The sequence below is a fragment of the Pempheris klunzingeri genome, chromosome 18, assembly GCF_042242105.1.
Source record: "Pempheris klunzingeri isolate RE-2024b chromosome 18, fPemKlu1.hap1, whole genome shotgun sequence".
Classification (NCBI taxonomy): Eukaryota; Metazoa; Chordata; class Actinopteri; order Acropomatiformes; family Pempheridae; genus Pempheris; species Pempheris klunzingeri.
Genome location: NC_092029.1, coordinates 15,520,253 through 15,538,571, shown reverse-complemented (window position 1 = coordinate 15,538,571; position 18,319 = coordinate 15,520,253). Strand labels below are relative to the sequence as shown.

General features: G+C 42.0%; 3 protein-coding genes across 3 annotated transcripts; 2 read left to right on the top strand and 1 right to left on the bottom strand.

The window, feature by feature from the left end:
• Positions 1-8,768: 8,768 nt before the first annotated feature.
• grcc10 (gene rich cluster, C10 gene) lies at positions 8,769-10,772 on the bottom strand. The gene is made up of 4 exons (XM_070849249.1): positions 10,709-10,772; positions 9,834-9,887; positions 9,564-9,740; positions 8,769-9,217 (listed from the first exon to the last, which is right to left on the bottom strand). The coding sequence occupies exons 2-4, from the start codon at positions 9,883-9,885 to the stop codon at positions 9,078-9,080; spliced, it is 369 nt and encodes a 122-aa protein (XP_070705350.1). The 5' UTR covers positions 9,886-9,887; positions 10,709-10,772; the 3' UTR covers positions 8,769-9,077.
• Positions 10,773-10,838: 66 nt separating this feature from the next.
• Positions 10,839-13,018, top strand: saysd1 (SAYSVFN motif domain containing 1). Its single transcript, XM_070849248.1, has 2 exons — positions 10,839-11,241; positions 12,222-13,018. The coding sequence occupies exons 1-2, from the start codon at positions 11,032-11,034 to the stop codon at positions 12,543-12,545; spliced, it is 534 nt and encodes a 177-aa protein (XP_070705349.1). The 5' UTR covers positions 10,839-11,031; the 3' UTR covers positions 12,546-13,018.
• Positions 13,019-13,505: 487 nt separating this feature from the next.
• Positions 13,506-17,742, top strand: bpnt1 (bisphosphate nucleotidase 1). Its single transcript, XM_070848897.1, has 9 exons — positions 13,506-13,642; positions 14,111-14,232; positions 14,366-14,470; positions 14,613-14,720; positions 14,861-14,909; positions 16,590-16,681; positions 16,764-16,961; positions 17,283-17,388; positions 17,542-17,742. Exons 2-9 carry the CDS (start codon positions 14,113-14,115, stop codon positions 17,691-17,693), a joined length of 930 nt encoding a protein of 309 aa, XP_070704998.1. The 5' UTR covers positions 13,506-13,642; positions 14,111-14,112; the 3' UTR covers positions 17,694-17,742.
• The last annotated feature ends 577 nt before the right edge of the window (positions 17,743-18,319 follow it).

Sequence of the window (18,319 nt, the reverse complement as noted above, 5' to 3'; positions counted from 1 at the left end):
CACAGTACCACGCTCACCTTGTAGCACCTTGACTTACAGTGTGACGTGTGAAATGAACCAAAAGACAAACAAGGAAAAACTTGAGGAAGGTGTTAACTTTACATATTTCACTTAAGGTACATTTCATATGCGTTCCCTTTTTTATTTAGATACATTTAAAGCAGGGTCTGAGACCATTGTCACAGCTGACAGGTGGGCCTAAAGAGGTATACTTAAGTCAGCCTCAAGATTCATTTGAATGGTGACTTTATTCGGTTTATGGCACATATTGGCACCTAAGGCAGGTGTCTCCCTTTTGTGACTTTATAGGTTTAAAGCTGCTTGTTTAAAATTTCATCGTGAAACGTTATGATGCAGAATTAGAGAATAGATATGCTGATGCTCTTAAGCCTCTAAGGACAAACAATACAAGTGATCAGTGCACATATTTCCTCTCCATGCCTCTCCATAACCCAGTGACTTTACCTTTACCCAGTATTCAGTGACCGGAAATCCCAGTTCAGACTGAGCCTGTCAGTTCTGCTCACGTTGATTTAGCAAAGGTATGTGTGACGTCATCAAGGTGTGACCTGTTACCTGCGGTGCCTCCACACCTGCGTTTAAACATAATTAACCTCCAACCGGTGCAGCAGCTTCCCACTGCCAGCACAGCAAAGACTGCACATCATACAATATTCTGCATCGTGACTTTGGGTTCAGAAGAAACATGAACCATCGCTGTAAATAACGCCATTAAAACCACTCATGTCGAGTCAACGTGCAGCTGCTACGCAACCGCTTTGTTTCTGCCTCCTTCTCTGCTTTTTGTCGCATTGGATTTAAAGGCGAAGCAGAGTTGGATATTATTGGGAATTGGAGCCCAAGTTGGAGACGGTGGATGCCTTCCTACAGCTGTGCGCTGGATATGGGATATCGGGGAAACATGTATGTCAGTGACTCGAACAGCGTCCTCCGGTGAATTTGGGAGGCGGGACGCAGAAAGCCCAGACGGGGGGGAGGTCGAGACATCCGGAGAAGAAAGCCGCCGGACGGCCGGGGACCAAACTGGAGGGCGTCCAGCTGGCAGGCTGAGCAGGTAGGATGAATGAAACTAGCGGTGTGTGCACTGTCGCTGGCTGGATGCGACGTATGTCCCAGCCAAGATAGTTTCACTAAATAAAATCAACCGTCCCAATACGGATTGTTCTTTTTGGAAAAATAAAAAATAAAATACGTGATCCCAAACTTCATTCATCTACCGGACAATTTAATGTTGCATGGCTCCGTGAAAGCGGGACTATGCAGCACTGCATATTTTTAAGTCATTTTACAAAATTATAGAAAGGAGACGTTAATACGGCGTTCAATTCACCTGGAAACTCTCTGGTTTAATAGCAGTTTAGGTTCAGAGTTGGTTCTCGTGGTAATCTGATCCTACTGACTAAAATGATCTACCGAAGCTAGTAGTCAGCAATGTGACTGTTAAACTAATTGAATCCTTTTGAATTTAGAGCTTCGTAGGATATTGTTTGCATGCCGAATTTCTCTGGGGACACGAAAAACGTCAACCTAAGTAAGTAATATTGTTTGATTTGTGTGTCTATCTTTAATTGGCATGGCAACCTTAAATTGCGAGTTTATTTAATGGAGTTTGGTTAATTCTTCAGAGACTCGACCATGTGTTACACGATAGAACTCCAAAGCACTGCAGAGGAGCTTGTGTATGCGTTCTCAGAGAGGATGTTATCATTTTAACACATCTGAGGCTCTTCGTTGCACAGCACATGTTTATGTTACTTTTTGTCAAATGTTTTTAAAAGCTGCAATAATTGTCGGCTCATAATTCTTTAGGAGGCCTCATAATGATCAGACAGCTGTAGTCTGCAAAAACTGCAGGCAGGTGACGCACTTGACAGTCAGTGGTATGTTTACAAGCAACAAAAATCTTTTTAAAAAAAAGAACCTCACTGCCTTGTTGGACTCCACTATTACAAATAAAGACCAAAGACTCCTTCAGATATGGTGCACTCCTTTTATTCTGCTGATCAAGAGTTCAGCGATGAGTCACACTCATGTAAGATTTATATTTATTCCCTCTTGTCCAGACAGCAGTGGGCCTCACAGAGCAGAGGACGCAGCGAAGGGCACTGGGGTAGCCTATCCACACCTGCTGGATCATGGGTAACCATTCTGGCAGACAAGACAGCCATGGAACTACAGGTAAACATGTAGGCACACACCAAAAACATATTGGTCTCGTTTGAAGCTCTATGGGATAATGGTGGATTTTTTTTCTCTCTTATTTGGCTTTATTTCTTAATTTATTTATTAATCTTTTTATTTATTTAGCTCTGTTCAAAGTGTAGGTGATTTAGAGTATCGCTGTTTTTATGTTACTGCACTGCACATGGCCAGTTTTCTCACACAAGCTTGAACTCTTTTGCTCATTAAACTGTGACAAACTATTGTCCTCCAGGTTGCATGTGAAAATAAACTGGTTTTCACTCGGATGAAAGAAAATTGTCCTTTTAACTTTTTCCTTTGCGAGTAACAAGAGCCTTTTCTCAAAAGACGGGTTCTGCTTTGTGCTTGCTACGCTGCTGCATAGCTAAAGAATAAAAAAGCAGAATACATACAGAGACAATGAATAGAAAATGAGAACTTAAGAAGATTGTTGTGTGTAAACCAGTTTATTTTAGGCAGAATATCAGATTTGCTGGCTTTAGCACAGCTAAACACTGAGCGCTGTGATTTTTCACTAAATCCTCCTAATTCCAAAAAAATTAAAGACAGAGACCATTTATCATGTCCAAAGCATATTGATGTAGTGCAAAGGCATCACATAGCATATTCTGATCTGAAGTATGTAGCTAAAAGAGGAATAAGAGCTGGTATAAGAAAGCTGAAATGTCTAAATCACAAAGCAGGGCTGCTGTAAAGGTGAATATCACATTTCCACTGCTTTGCACTCTTTAAATGTTTCCTGTTTGTCTAAATTAAATTCTAGTGTCAGGTATTGTTTGATCACAGACACTTCTCTCGCACAAGGGATGTGATGAATCAGAACTTTGCAGCGAAACACAAACTGTTTCCCAGAGGAATCGATGAAAGTTGGATTCAGCAACATCGGATCAGACCTCTCTCATGCCTTCAGTGTCCGTCGTATCAAAGCCGGCGATCATTTGGCTCAACCGATGTGTGAAATTGCTCCGTACAGCCTCACAAGTCAGCTGAAGACATCCAGCCTGCCGCTCACTCACTTTAATTCTTACTTACAGCTGCTTGAAATGCTGCTCCTTGTTTCCCTCTCTTGGCTGTCAGAGTGCAGGAAGTAGGCTCAGGCTCGAGGATGAGAATAGCTCCCCTGCTGTAGCTGAGCAGACTACATCATGCTGCTGCCAGAGAAATGATGAGTCTGCAGAATCCTGCAGCACCACACAAGGACAAGGAGGGGATGCATAGAGAGATTCGAGTCGAAGGAAACGGAGAGCCGAGTGAAATCTGCATGAATTTATAGCAAATGTGCACCATAAACGACACACTATCAGAACCATACAGACATCACATACCTCAAATATTAGCTTTCAATCACAAGTGACACTTTGGACACTGTTTCATGATCCAGACACTCTGAAATCACTCAGAATTCATTGAAAAATTCATTGTTTTAGATGGCAGCAGTGATGATTGGTTTAATTGCCTTGTGGGTTTATCAGGGGTGATATCGCCTCTCTTCCTGGAAGCCACATGGGGGAACAGTGTGTGTGTGTTTGCCTGCCAAGACATTGGCAGGAGAGGCTTTTTGCTGCATCAGTCAGCCCAGGACACTAAATAAGGGAGCGGACACTGAGAGCATACATCTGCATCGAGGAAAAGGAGAGGGGGGCTTTGCATTCAGCACTTTTCAGCTTGTATCAGATGATTTTAAGGCTCAGAGCAGTTTTGTTTTTTACCTCTCTGATGTTCTCTTTCTGTTGCTCCCCCTCCATTTTGCAATTTATTTCCCCCTCTTAGCTTCTCCTTTAGATTTCTTCCACACGCCTCCGACCACGCCCTCAGAGGCAGAGCTGACTGCCATGGCCTTATCCCCTGCAGCCTCCTCTAATAAGGCACAGACGCCATCACCAGCCGGCAGCACCACCCCCTCCACCGCCTCTCCAATCGCAGACTGGACACAGAAACTGTCTGCTCCCACAGAATGGGCTGTGATAAGCGTAGACAGCATCACCTGCTCAGAGGCAAACGTGAGCGATGCAGCAGCGAGGCATGAGAAGGCAGCGGGCAGCCCGGCGTCCCTGCCTCCGTCCAGAGGATCGCCGTCAGAGCAGAGCTGGCAGGAGCAAGACAGCGGACTGGAGCCGCAGGCTGCAGCGGAGAGAGCCGGAGAGGAGATGACCCTGGTTTTACTCAGTCTGATGGAGCACTACAGGGCCTCACTAGGCCTGACCCCCAACACTGATGTTACCACAGGGGCAGTCGGTAAGGTCCTCTTCAATGTCAGTGGTTACTGAAATTAAAAATGAAAATAAAGTCCAGGTGTTTTCTAGACCGAATGTTTAGAAATAAAGTAAATAAAGTTTAAAGGAATTGATAACTTGCTTAAAACAATAACTGTCATTCTTTGGATTTACTTAAATTCATCTAATTGCATTTTAGTAATATGACAAGGATGCCTTTTAAATAGTTTTGTGCAACTGTATTAATGCAGCATGTGGTTAAGGACAAGGCTGGAGGAAAAACTGTGAAAAGAAGTGATTTAGAATTTACTTGCAAGAGACAAATTAAGAGGAACAGAAACCTCTTAGGCAGAGAGATCCCGACTTTTAGTCACTAGTGTGGGTCAAGCTCCAAAACCACTGCATCCTACATTTCCCATAGTGCAACTTGATAGCTTCTTTTGTTGTACCACCGCTGCCCGGTAAAAGCCCATGTCTTTTCAACTCTATGCCACTTTTGATAATCCAGAATTTATGTTTAAAAAATAGTAACTTCAAGCCCAAACTGAGATAATGACTCATAGGTTATTTTTATCAGACTTAAAAAGAAGCTCCCCTCGAGCTACAGGAGAAATGATAGCTCTGAAATGAACACAAATAAAGTCTTTTCATGAAGTCAAGGCTGTTCTCACAGCAGACAGATCGACTTGAACACTGAAAATCATACCGATTATATCTTATGCATCATTTAATTTGTTGCCTATTGTATTTTCAGATTCATACATTCATTCTTCTATTCATTAATTTTATTTATCACATGTTAGATTTGTTCTGGAGCTAGGCATTAAAGAATTTCACTACACATGGTACTGGACTGTGTAAGTGACAATAAAACTTGATTTGATTATACCAATAATGGCCAAATTCAATTTAGTTAATGAAAGTACCAGGGCCCTGGTGTATAGCACACTGGCTTCCTGGGATGGATAAATGGACCAAAACCACCATTATTCGCTATTAAACATTTTATGAAAATGAGCCCGAGTAGATGACGAAGGACTTGCCTATCCTGCTTGCAGTTGTCAGGCTTTTAAATCTGTTTTCGTGCTTCTGTTTTGTTCGACTTGTCCGTCAGAGCTGCTCAGACGCTTGATAACACAGAAGGATGAGCTGGTTGAGGAGGTGAACACACTGAGGGAGACACTGAGGGTGAGTTTGACCTGCAGGTCCCATGACACCCTTAGGCCCTAAAAATGTCCTGAACTTCACAAACATTTATTTGTGCTACAGAGAATTTAAAGGACAGTTGCAAATAACCTTTTAATGTTTGAAAATGCTAAAAAATCTTGAAAAAGAATTTTTTTCATTTTAGTCATAACTATTTGTCATGTGACATCACTGTAGCATATATATTAGAATAGCTGAAAACGTTCATCACATCAATTCATTGTTTGTGCCTTAAAGTACTGAATTTATATAAATATTTACACCATACAAGATCAGAGGCACCAGTAATATCCAGGGAGAAAATTACATGTTTGCTTTTGTCCTCCATGACAGACTGAGAGGTTGGAGTGGCATCAGTTCCAGTGTGACCTGCAGGTGGCAGTGTCTGTGGCCGACCGGCTGCGGGCGGAGTCGGAGCAGGCTCTGGGTTTGCTCCAGGAGAGCCACAGGGCCGTGGAGGAGCAGCTGGCTCAGGCTCTTGGTGCACAGCAAGAGAAGGACCAAGAGCTGGACAGTCTGAGGGCCCAGCACAGAGACGTCTGCTGCAAACTGACCGAACTCACCCTGCAGCAGCAGCAGGAGAGGGCCGAGCTGGCTGCTCTGAGAGTCAGGGTGAAAGACGTGACAGATTGTGATAAACACGCAGAGAGACGGGACTCTGAGGAGGTGCAGGAGGAGGAAATACAGAAAGATGTGGAGGAAAAACCCAGGGAAGATGAAGCAGAGTCTGAAGCTGACAAGCAAACGGAGGAGAATGAAACCAATGAAGAGGCTGATGCTAAAGTCGTGGACCCTAATCCTGAGGAGGCTAATGGATCGGGGTTGATGCAGCTAACAGGGAAAGGGGTGGCGGAGGGATACCTTCGCAGTTTGGCTGCCCTGGAGAAGAAGAAAGATGAGGGGTGGAGGCAGAGAGATCCCAGGAAGATTGCAATGCTGTCTGAAAGATCTTGGTGAGTCTACATGAACACTCACAACATGCTCGGCCCTTTTCAATAGAAGACCGTTTAATAAAACATGCAAAACAAATGTCTTTTAGGAGCCTCTCCCGTCTTCCACTCCCAGCTGACCCCTCCAGTGAAAATGGGACCCCAAAAAACACAAGCACAACATTGCCACTATGCAAGGTAGAGACAACACTTGTTAGATTGACATGAAAATGTTCAGAACCTACCATGATTATATAGATGAATGTCTAACTTTTCCAGAAGGAAGAGCCACCAAAACGGAGAAGGATGGACCGCGTTTTACAGCGGCAGGACAGCTGGTCCAGCTTTTATACAGGTGGGCTTAAAGCAGAAGTTCTGAACCGCCTTTATGTTCTCATAGACGGCTCAGTATGTATCCAGCTGTGTGACTGTGGCTGCATTTGTGTCCTGCAGGAAAACAGGATGAGGACCAAAGCTCAGATTCCATCAAGTAAGTAACTATTCGGTCCCTTTCATAGTTGACACTGACTCCCTGGAGAGGCATGATGAATGGTGACACCTTTTCCTGCCATCCCAGACCTCAGGATGGTTTCAGCGCTCTGCTGAGGCGTCACGGTGGCTCCAGAAGAAACTCCCTGCTGCGCTGGTGTCAGAGTCGTACCCATGGCTACAAGGTTAGAGAGGGGAAGTTGGTCTCAATCTATAAAATCAAGAGCAATTCTGGGTGGGCAACAAACATGTTTTTTTACTAGTTACATCTTGTTTTCATCAAGTATGTCTTGTGGCAGAATATTGAGATCACAAACTTCAGCAGCAGCTGGGAGGACGGCTTGGCGTTCTGTGCCATTTATCACACGTATTTACCGACTCACGTCCCGTATGACACCCTCAACCCAGCAGACAAGGTAAAACTGTTGCTGTTGATTCAGTTGATTAGCACTGGGAATAGTGTCAGTACATGTGATGGACAGTTTGCTGGATTGTTTGATTCTCCCACAAGAATCCATGAGTGAAAGGTACGCCTGTAAAAATGTGTGCAGAATGAGGTTAAACCTGCTTCTGAGTCTGACTCCAGTGTTTTAACAGAAGGAAAATCTGGACCTCGCTTTTAAGACGGGAGAGAGCGTGGGAATCACAGCCACGCTGGTGAGATATTTTGCACAGTACACTTTTGATGTTTGGTGCAGATCTTTACTAACTGTGTTTGTAAAGGCACTTAAAGCTCATCTTTACGTGTTTACTGTGTGACAGGCGGCGGAGGAGATGCTAAAGGCAGACGGGCCGGACTGGCAGAAGGTCCTGAGTTATGTCGAAAGCATTTTCCGTCACTTTGAGATGTGAAGTCGGTGTCTGTCGTCTTGCTCTTCTGCCTGGTTCTTTTCCATCGCTGCGACAGGAGCTGGAGGACTGACTATTCACCATCAGAGGGATTTCTACTCATAATGAACTTGTCAGCCAGGTTTTAAAACACGTCTGCAATATTAGACTTTATGACGTGGTTTTTATGTATCTATACAATGTCCCTCACATACAGGTGATTGTTTGCTGGCACCCAGATGGAGGAATCTAAACCCTGGAGTATTTTTAATTTTTTTTTTTTTTTTAAATAACTGTTCAGACCAAACTAGCTGATGGGTGATGATGCAAATGACACGGAATGAATTGGCACACAATCAAGGTCCAGAATATAAACACCCTCAACAATCACTTTCACATTTGTTACTGGGTGCTGGGTGCACAGGTTTTGCACTGTTTGCCTTTTTAAAAACATCATGAGCACTTTATGATTGATGAAAAGTTATTTTAAAGCAGATCACTTAAGTTTTTATTCATCTTGACTAATGGTTATATTTATCATGAATCTCTCCTCCCATTATATAGTGTCATTATGTCTGCATGCACCCAAACCTAAAACAAAAGAAAGGGGCAGACATGAACACAGACTTTATGTTAACCTTATGAGACAGTCTGTCAATGGAAAGTTGCCTTTGAGGAAATGTGTATATATGTAAATGTGTGTAAGCGCTTCAGTATTTTTAAAAGAAACATGGTAAACATATGAAGATGTTGTTGCCAAAGCCTTATTACAATAATAAAGTTATGTATATGGAAGTTCTTCCTACATTTTCTCCATTAATACCACACAGGGATTCACAGAAAACATTTTAATTTTAATATATAACAAAAGAATTACATCTGACAGCATATAAAAATGGTATTGATAGAAATGTTTGAGGTTCAATAACATAAGAAAATGGTCATGGTGGAACATGTAACAAATAAATACTGAAACACTTAAAAAGCAATAATTTAACTAGTCTTTGCAAGGATACTTTACATGAAACCATAATGTAGATAAGGCATGACTTTAATTTGTTGTAACAACTTTTTCTAATGAAAAGTAGATGATAGACAAAATCTTGGAATTACAGTTTAGTTCATCCAAGTTGATCCAAAGCACGAGATGAAAGTAACCTTGCAGTTGGCCCATGAATGTAAATAATTCCTATGAAGCTGGAATGGCGCCTCCTATAGGTGGTGTTGATAGTGGTGGCAGAAGGAGAGACTTCAGTTTAACTGACATGGCTGCAATTTCAGGGTCCTGGGTTTCATACATCTTCACCAATCTGGCAAATTTTAGGACACCTGAAAGTGAAGCAAAGCCAAGATCAATGTGACAAAATATGTCCTCTTCCCTGAAGGACATGCAGTCTCTATGTGGGGTTGACTTTTGTCACTATCTGATGACAATCATGCAAAAAAAGACAGAAATACTAGTAATGCGTTATTTCACTCAAAGTTGTCCTTATCATACTGTATATTAAGATAAACAAATCCCAGATAATATCAAGTTTCAGATCATTTAAAGTCCAGAAAGCTGTCAACTGCATCCTCTGTATCTGTGCTAAAAGGTCCCTTCTGCAGACACGGCAGCATCTAACCAGAACTTCCAGGTGTTTTCTAGACCTAAACTATGTCATGTTATGCTTACCCTCTCCTTCATTGTTGAAGCCGTAGGCTTTGATCACCTCTTGCTGAATCTGGGTGGCCACCGGCAGCACAAGCTGCAGCATCTTGCCCATGTCGTTGCAGGCACTCTCTCTGGCCTCCTCCATCCTGGCAGCGTTTTCTGGTACTGAGAAGGCCTGGATCACCTCACTAAGCACCACTGTGAAGGAAACCAGCACTACATCAGCAGCTGCTCTGATTCTACAGCATGTTTTTTTTTTTTACAGTTTAACTTCCACTCGGTTCTTCTCACCTCTGGTCTGCTCAACAGTGAGGGTGGGCTGCTGTGCTGGAGCTGAGGCCATGTCTGGAGAGAGAAAAGAGAACAGCCTGTACTCAGATATGTCCAGTGGTGACAGGAGACAAAGAAACTGGACGGCTTTAAAGAGGTCAGCGAGTTGAAGTAATTGTAACACTGATATCTCTCTCTCTGGGTTCTCTGGGGAGATTAAGTAACTTAAATAGGGCTGAAATGATTGGTCAGCAGACAGAAAAATAATTATTTTCAATCAGTCATTTTTCAAGCAAAACCGTCAAGCATGAATATGAATACTGAATATATTTGGGTTTTGGTTTGTTCAGGAAAGAAACAAATTGAACACCTCATCTTAGGCTCTGAGGAACTGTTTTAAGCATTTTTTTTTAGAATTTTACAAAGCATTTTGTACATTCAGTGACTAATTAATAATAAAATCAGCAGTTTCGTGTGATAGTTAGTGTCTTGTTTAGCTGTTTTAAATACAAGAGGGTTTATCTTGATTTGATGAAGTCCAGCCAGATAGCTACCAGTACATGTCTGTATCTAAACACAATGCTGTAGCTGCACGACAAGAAGTAAACCGACACCGAGCTGCTGTATCATGACGCTCTCTCTAATGTTTAACTCTCACTAAAGTCACTAACATTAACTACTTCACTACGATAACCCACATAAAGAAATCTTAGCTTAAGTTAGACGTCGATTCAATGTCTGAACCATCGACCGTTTACTTCCTCTCTGTCGATAGCTTAGAAGCTAACGTAAGCTAACGTTAGCTTAACATTAGGTTATGAACAGAAGCAACAACTAAAATATATATTCAGGAAAGAATTAGCCTCTTAATAAAGTGTAGAGGTTTGGAAACTCACCACTTGTGGAAACAACCTAGCTTAGCTGGTAGCAGACCTGTGAAAATTTGCCAGAAAACGGCAGCTTTTGCGACAGTTGAAGGCTTTTTGCGACACGACTTCCTCCTTTCAGATAGTCGCAGATGTGACAGGTAAACAAACTCTTTGCTAAGCTAGTAGCATGGTCAAAACTCTCCAAAATGATAGATAAAGTGAACGATAGTCAGTGTAATTGTTTTGGCTGTTGTAGAAAGCTTCACTGAAGCAAAGTAAGTAAGCTCTGTGCTAGCAGCTATTTTTGCCACGTACACCTAACAAAGTTGGTGTAAAGGAAGTGGCGGAGCATGGCGATGGAGCAGAAGCTGGCAGAGTTCAGAGCCAGACGACAGGCTGGAAAAGCTGTGAAAAATGATGAGGGTGCTGGTCCGCAGTGCAAAGCGCCGTCAGCAGAGGACACAGCTGCTCAGACTGATGCGACACCAGCAGCTGTCAGCCAACAGACAGAGGAGAAGACGGGAGATAGTAAAGATTCAACCCAGAGCCCTCAGAGGAAGGTGAGACATCAGGCATTTAACTCTTTTTGTTTGTGAGCAGCCGCTGTGACAGCTGGGTGTCTGTTTAATCTATGAATCAGTTAGATAAAGGATAACTACGGTATCTTTAAGTCTGGGCTATTGGAGCAGAAATGGTAGAAAAGTCCCCAAAGTGCTTGTTATTGCCACTGAAAGGCTCAGATTGTTATTCGAAGTGTCTGATAACATTAAGGAAAAGATCCTTACAGAGATAGACCTGTAAGATCTGTTTTGTTTAACCAGAAAACAGCCATTATATCGCTTTCTGTAAAGCCACCATACTTCATTGACAAAAACAGTCATTTTACCTTGCAGATCATGGGAGGTGCTGGTCTAGTTTCTTGTGACTTTGGTGTTTTAAAACGTTAGTTAAGATCCAAACAATCTCTCACCAAAGCCAAATAATAATACAGTCAAAGTAACCAATCAAGGCAACAGTAGACCAGCAACTCCCACATTAAGTTTAAAATAAAAATGAAATAATGTTTTTGTGAATGAAGTCTGGTGGCCTTTAAGAGAGCGATATAATGGCTGTTTCAAATAAAACAAAAAAGGATCTCACAGGTTTATGACCTCCTGTTCAAATTCTGAAACTTTTTGTGCCCGCCATTCACTTTGAACCCCAAATATGTAAAAAATGTAATGATTAAATACAGTAATTAAATGTTCACAACTCACTTATGTTATCTCTTGGATTTAGTGTAACACTTGTCCATAAGACATTAAAGGATAGACAGAAAGCATGTAACTAAGGCTACACCTCAATCCTATTATAATTACTTAGAATCACTTACATTAACAGTAATATAACACTTGAACATCCTCACATTTTAGAAGCTGTGGTAGTCTGTGCATTGTGCTTGTTGAATAATGATTAATTGATCACTGACCAGCTATAAGAAGTATACATGTGATGCTGAATCATAGTGAACCTCAGTGAATGTTGTGTGTCTCCTCTGCAGGACCGTGGTGACTGGCTGCTGGACAGCGCTCTGGGAAGGTGGCTGGCTTCGAGACAGTTAGTTTTGTCAAACCTCACTTTGCTTAAAGTGCTGCTGTGGCTGGTGCTGCTCGGTCTGTTCGTTGAACTGGAGTTTGGCCTGCCTTTCTTCCTCATCTCCCTCTTCTACTGGCTCTATGAAGGACTCCGCAGCCCAGCTGCCCGCCAGCCTGGAGAACTGAGTGCTTATTCTGTCTTCAATCCAGACTGTCAGCCTCTTCTGGGCTCTCTCACTGCAGAGCAGCTCGAGGGAGAGATGGGTTACAGACCTCTGGCTAACAGATGAATCGCTTGAGATTTGGACATTAATAACTCATAAGTAGATTTTTTTGTCTTTTCCAAAAAACGTTAATTCCATTCAGGAATATGCAAGGATGTAAAATAGTGATTTTGGTTCATTATTTCTGTATAACACATTACATTGAGATTGGTCTACTTACAACTTTATTCTTCCTTCTGTTTACTAAATTACTGGTCATTACTTAAAATTGTGGAAGGGGGATATGCCACATCAAATAATTGTCCCCAAAGTGTACACATTTGGTGGCAACATTTTCTTAACACGGGATTATAGACTTTAACATCTCTTTCACTCTTTCAGTTTCCATTTCCTGTACTGATTTTCTACATGGGTGGGAATCATATTTAGGAGTGAAATGGGGAAAAACACAGGAAAAAACTGCTTTTAATTTATATGAGAAAAAAAGACTTTATTTAAATAAATGGAGTCCTAAGTTTAATAAAGAATTCTAAAGCGTCGAGCAGTCTTGCATCTTGTCTTCGGTATCACACATCACAAAGCTGTGAAACACAGAAAGAGATGCATTGCACTTTCTTTTGTTTGTTTTTTTCTTTGTTACATTTTATTTTCTATTAAATTTATCATGAACAAAATAATGTTTGATTTAATAATCAAGAAAAAGTGAGAGGACATTGTCTTCTTTTTTTCCTCAAATGAAACCGGCGGGCGTTTTGACCCATCTTACAACTTTTTGCACAGAGAGATTATTTTATAGACAAAGCGAGAGGCTTCACTCATGTCTATTTCCGCATTTGGTTAAAGGCCTCTACACCCGTCAAAGGCAGATTGGATCGTCTCTGTGCATAAACTGTTTTCAGCGAGGACCAAAAAGTCTGGCACACCTTCGGTGTTTTCAGGTCTCTTTTATATTCAACTCGGTTTTGCGTCCTCGTTATGCGCGTTAACTTATCGATGTCATGACATGTTATCTCTGTAAGAGCGATAGCTCTCTATTTGCCTCTCAGGTGGCAGGTAACTATCTTGACAATTAATTTCGGCTCTTTAGGTCAAAGGTCTTCCGCTTCCTACTTCTCCCAAATTCAAGTTACCGAAGCCGTGAAAGCTTCTCTGTGTTTCCACCAGTGAGTATTAACCCCACATCACCACTATTACTGCACATGTACTTTAGATTTCTGGATTCATATCTGTGATTCAGCTAGCTGCAAGCAGTACCATGTTAGCCACTTAGCCGGAAATGCATAGGTTTGATTGCTTTTTCTGACTCTTTACAAGCTTCTTTTAGTTACCTAGCTGACCCAATTGTCATTAAAAAAAATTAAAATTAGAAAATAATAGTAAATGCAAATCTCATTGTGTGGCCATCTGCTATTACTGTCTATGAAATATTCATAGAAGAGGAGATTTAGTGAAGCAGACAACTTAGAAAATTATTTTTAACTTTTTAAAGAAACCGCAAGACCTGCAGACCAATGTTTGAGGATGTCTTCATCTCAGCTTCATCTTTAGCTCCAGAGGCTGCAGATTTAGGTATTGCTCATGATTTTTAATGTGTCCATTTTTAAAGACACGCTGTCTCTTGTGTCCATCAGTCATGTCAGGAAGTCCTGCTGTGGTTATGCGGCTGGTGGCCTCGGCCTACACTGTGGCTGAAAAGGCTGGGGCCATTGTGAGGAAGGTCCTTCACAGTGGAGAACTTGGCATTGTGGAAAAGGTGGGACAAATTTAATTTTGGTATTTAAAATGCAAAAACCTTGTCCCAAATGAACACATTAAACATACAAATACTGAGATTTAAGGCAATAGACTGAGATGAATGACTGTTTTAACCATGAACCCCTGCACAGACTGGAGCCAACGATCTGCAGACGCTGGCAGACAGACTGGCACAGCAGAGCATTTGTGCGTCACTGTCCAGGCATTTCCCCAAAATCACCATCATTGGAGAGGAGGCGAGTACATGAAAGACTTGATTTGTGTTGGTAGAATGAGGTCTTTAGACACCGTTGCCCTCTACAAGATTATTCCAGTGTTGAGCTTTATAGAAAGACTTTGAAAGGCTGTTGATCATTTTGTGTTGTTGTTGTTTATTAGGAGCTTCCAGATGAGGAGATAAGTGAAGATCTCATTGAGAGCGGCCACTCAGAGGAAATCTTTCACAAGACGTGTCCAGCAGAATATAGCGGGCTGAAAGAGGAGGAGGTAATTGGATTGTAATTGATAAAAAGAGGCACAGAAAAGCTATATCAATTCATGATGGTACTGTGGTGTTGAGCGACCCGACAGTGTTTACTGTCACTGTGTGCACGTGCTTCCTCTAAGTGTTTCTCTCTGAATCTCAGCTCGTTGTGTGGGTTGATCCCCTCGACGGCACAAAGGAATACACTGAAGGTAGGAATATGAATATGCTTCTCCTCCACATGTGTGTGGGTGTGTGTGTTAAATGGTGTGCACTACAAACGCTTTTGCCTTCGATGTGGGCTGTGAGCTATCAGATTCTTGATCAAGGAACTCACTGAACAAACACATTTATCACCAAAGTGACTCCACCTGCTTTTGTTGAAGGCTTTGCATGTTGTTGCTGATGAGTCAAGCAGCTGCATTTTATACTAACTGGAGACGGTGGAGTGAGCCCTGGCCAATACATGAATATAGTGCATTGCAGTAATGCAGCCCAGAATAAATGTAAGCATGTCCATCTGTTTGTAGATCAGCAGATGATAGAAATGACCTGATTTTAGAGGGAAGTTTGAGATGGTAAAACATGACTGAACAACAGTTTTTTACTTGGCCATCAAAACAGAGATTGGAATCAAACATTATCACAAGATTCCCTAGCAGCCTGTCTGACTAATGACCTCTGACATGTCCTCATTGAATTTGAGGAGATTTTGTGACATCCAGGATTTGATATTGAGGCAAGTAGTGAGGTTAGCTTGGCTGCCAGACTAAGTAGGTTTAAAGGCAAATATAGATTGGCCAAGTGGGAGCATGTATATGGAAAACAGAAGGGGGCCAAGACCTAAACCTTGGGGGACACCTCAACACATAGTACAGTTACCCAGAGCAACGGAAAAAGTTCCGTCGGCAAGATAAGTGCTGAAAGCCGAGCCTTTGATGCCAAATGAAAGCACAGCATCAGCATCAAGTAGATACTATCTGAATGAAAGTGTTTTGCCATTAAAATGTGTAATACCAGTTTTTAGTGCAAAAACAATCCCTCACCAAGTTACCTGACATAAAAACGATCACAGTGAGTTCAATGCAATGTGGGGAAGATTCTGAATTTGTGAAAGCACCATCAAAAAAGTGTGACTGGTCCATCCATCTCAGTGATTGGCACTGATTAACAATAGTGGTTAAACCTTTTACTTAAACAACACCTGCTCCTGAAAGACATTTTTACAGGCAGCTGCTAATCAAGCAGAAACCAGTATTTTCTGTGGCCACTGTAGATCATGATACATTATGTGATTCTGTTCATTATTACCTTATATTAAGAGGTTTTGCTAAATTTTGACAGGTTATTTCTCTAACTGGAAGTGAACATAACCACGGTGGCTCCATAGTCTTTACTTGAAATCTTTTGTTTTGATTTTATTTAGTTCTTCTTTCATATTTGCATGTAAAATGCTTTCTGTGCATCACTTTGTTGGCCTGCTTTCTGGCTCTTGCCACTCTGAGCCTCACTATCACTTGTACCTTTCTCTTTTCCGTCTTGGTGTACCCCTGCTTCTGCTTTCCACCTGTGTCACCCTCCCTCTGTCTGCTGACGCCAGCGTCGAAGTGTCTCCGTCACCAACCTGAGGCCCAGACACCGCACAAAGGGCCACATGCCTCTCAGCCTCACAGCACCGCTCTCCGTATGGGAAGGCAACAGCAGGAAAACTGATAGAAAGATTTAATTCTCAATAACATACTGTCCGTTTGTTTCTGTCCAAAGTGTAAATGCTGTAATGACACTTACATGTAACTGGCCACATCAGAAATATTTGCACGTGAGATAAAGTGCAGTAAAGCTGATGGCTTTAAGTGGACACCCTCTAACATCCTGCTGCTGTCTGATTGCAGGGCTCCTGGATAACGTGACGGTGCTCATCGGTATTGCATACGGAGGCAGAGCTATCGCTGGTGTCATCAACCAGCCTTTCTACAACTACCAGGTACAGACAGCACTAAATAATGTCGTAGCGATGCCGTAAAAGCCGCCACTCCAGTTAAATCAAGCTTTTTTTTTCACATCAGCTTGGAGCAGGAGCAGCTTTAGGAAGAACCATATGGGGAATGCCGGGATTGGGCACATTTGGATTTCAGCTGCTGGAAGTTCCAGGTGATAGACGTATTGTCACCACCACACGTTCCCATAGCAACAAGCTGGTAACGGACTGCGTAGACGCCATGGAGCCTCATGAAGTCGTAAGAGTGGGTGGCGCTGGAAACAAGGTGAGAAGGATTTAGAGTCAGCAACACACTGAGATTGTTAAAATGTGATTTTACCTCTCGTGTACAGTCCTCTCCATCCAGGGACGACTTGTAGCAAGCCTAGTCGTGGTTTCTGAAGTTTAAAAAAAGAAGCTAATTTTGAGATGAAACGTGAACTTTTACTTCACCAAACATCTGCAGCTGAAATGTTTAGGTCCTGTGTTTTGTGGCGTGAAGTATTTTTTACTTGTCTTGTGTCTGCAAACGTAGGAACCTGGATCATCAGTCAAAGAGCCTGTTGATGTGTGAAGATAGTTTGTTTATTGGATCATCTCCCTGCAGATAATCCAGCTTGTTGAAGGAAAAGCTTCTGCGTATGTCTTCGCCAGTCCAGGGTGCAAAAAGTGGGACACCTGCGCTCCTGAAGCCATCCTGCACGCTGTTGGAGGTAAACACTCTGTAGCTGCAGAGGATGTTTGGAGAATTAAAATGGGAAAAATGTGTCTCCATTTGCAGACTCTAAAAATTTAAGCTTTACATTTTGTAAAATTTCACACTAGTCTCTGAATCAATGTCTAAAATGTATTTTTTGTTTTTGCAGGTAAACTGACTGACATGCATGGAAATGCATACCGTTATGATGCTAATGTGAAGCACATGAATTCTGCTGGTGTTCTTGCTACACTACGCAACCACGAGTACTATGTCAGCAGAGTACCACAGTCAGTGCTGCAAGCCCTCAAATCAGACTAAGGTTTGTCTTCATCAGACATCACACTAAAGTCCGTCTGTGGTTCAGCACTTGAAATCCACATGGGGACGAGTTCCTGGAAACACATGCAGGAACTCTCTGTGGGGAAAATGTCATACAATCTATTTTACACTTTCAAAAATAATTATGATTTCAAAGTGCCCATTAACACAGTGTGCTACCATGATTTTTGCCGGGTCACTTAACACTTAATCAACCAGAAACAGAGAGCAGGTTCAACAGCACTTCCATTTATTTCACTCGTTTGAAACTCGTTACAAATCTCAAAACATCTGAACATACTGTTTCCAACTTGAAGACCAACAGATTTACAAGGCAACAGGCAAGATTTAAATAAATAAAAATACATCGGTTAAATGTTCATTAGTGAGTTGGAAATGATTTACTTCTTTCAGTAACCACTAAGTGGGAACAACAAACAAACTGCCATCATCTTGACTTGAAGATTCTGACCTCTTTACTGTGTCATGCAATCTCTGGAAGTGCAACATCAACTGCAGTGAAGAAACAGCTTTTTCAGCTCGGACTTTAAAAACTTTAAAAAAATGAATATACTGATAAGAATGTTATTAATCCTGTACCATACGTCAGCTTCTGCTGTGTTCTT

Bases quoted from the DNA above. Each gene is read 5' to 3' on its own strand.
- grcc10 (XM_070849249.1), bottom strand. From the start codon at position 9,885: ATGGCCTCAGCTCCAGCACAGCAGCCCACCCTCACTGTTGAGCAGACC. The intron at 9,741-9,833 runs GTGAGAAGAACC...TTTCCTTCACAG, and splicing joins CACTGTTGAGCAGACCAGAG to TGGTGCTTAGTGAGGTGATC. The intron at 9,218-9,563 runs GTAAGCATAACA...CTTCACTTTCAG, and splicing joins CTTCAACAATGAAGGAGAGG to GTGTCCTAAAATTTGCCAGA.
- saysd1 (XM_070849248.1), top strand. From the start codon at position 11,032: ATGGCGATGGAGCAGAAGCTGGCAGAGTTCAGAGCCAGACGACAGGCT. The intron at 11,242-12,221 runs GTGAGACATCAG...TCTCCTCTGCAG, and splicing joins CCCAGAGCCCTCAGAGGAAG to GACCGTGGTGACTGGCTGCT.
- bpnt1 (XM_070848897.1), top strand. From the start codon at position 14,113: ATGTCAGGAAGTCCTGCTGTGGTTATGCGGCTGGTGGCCTCGGCCTAC. The intron at 14,233-14,365 runs GTGGGACAAATT...ACCCCTGCACAG, and splicing joins AACTTGGCATTGTGGAAAAG to ACTGGAGCCAACGATCTGCA. The intron at 14,910-16,589 runs GTAGGAATATGA...GTCTGATTGCAG, and splicing joins CACAAAGGAATACACTGAAG to GGCTCCTGGATAACGTGACG.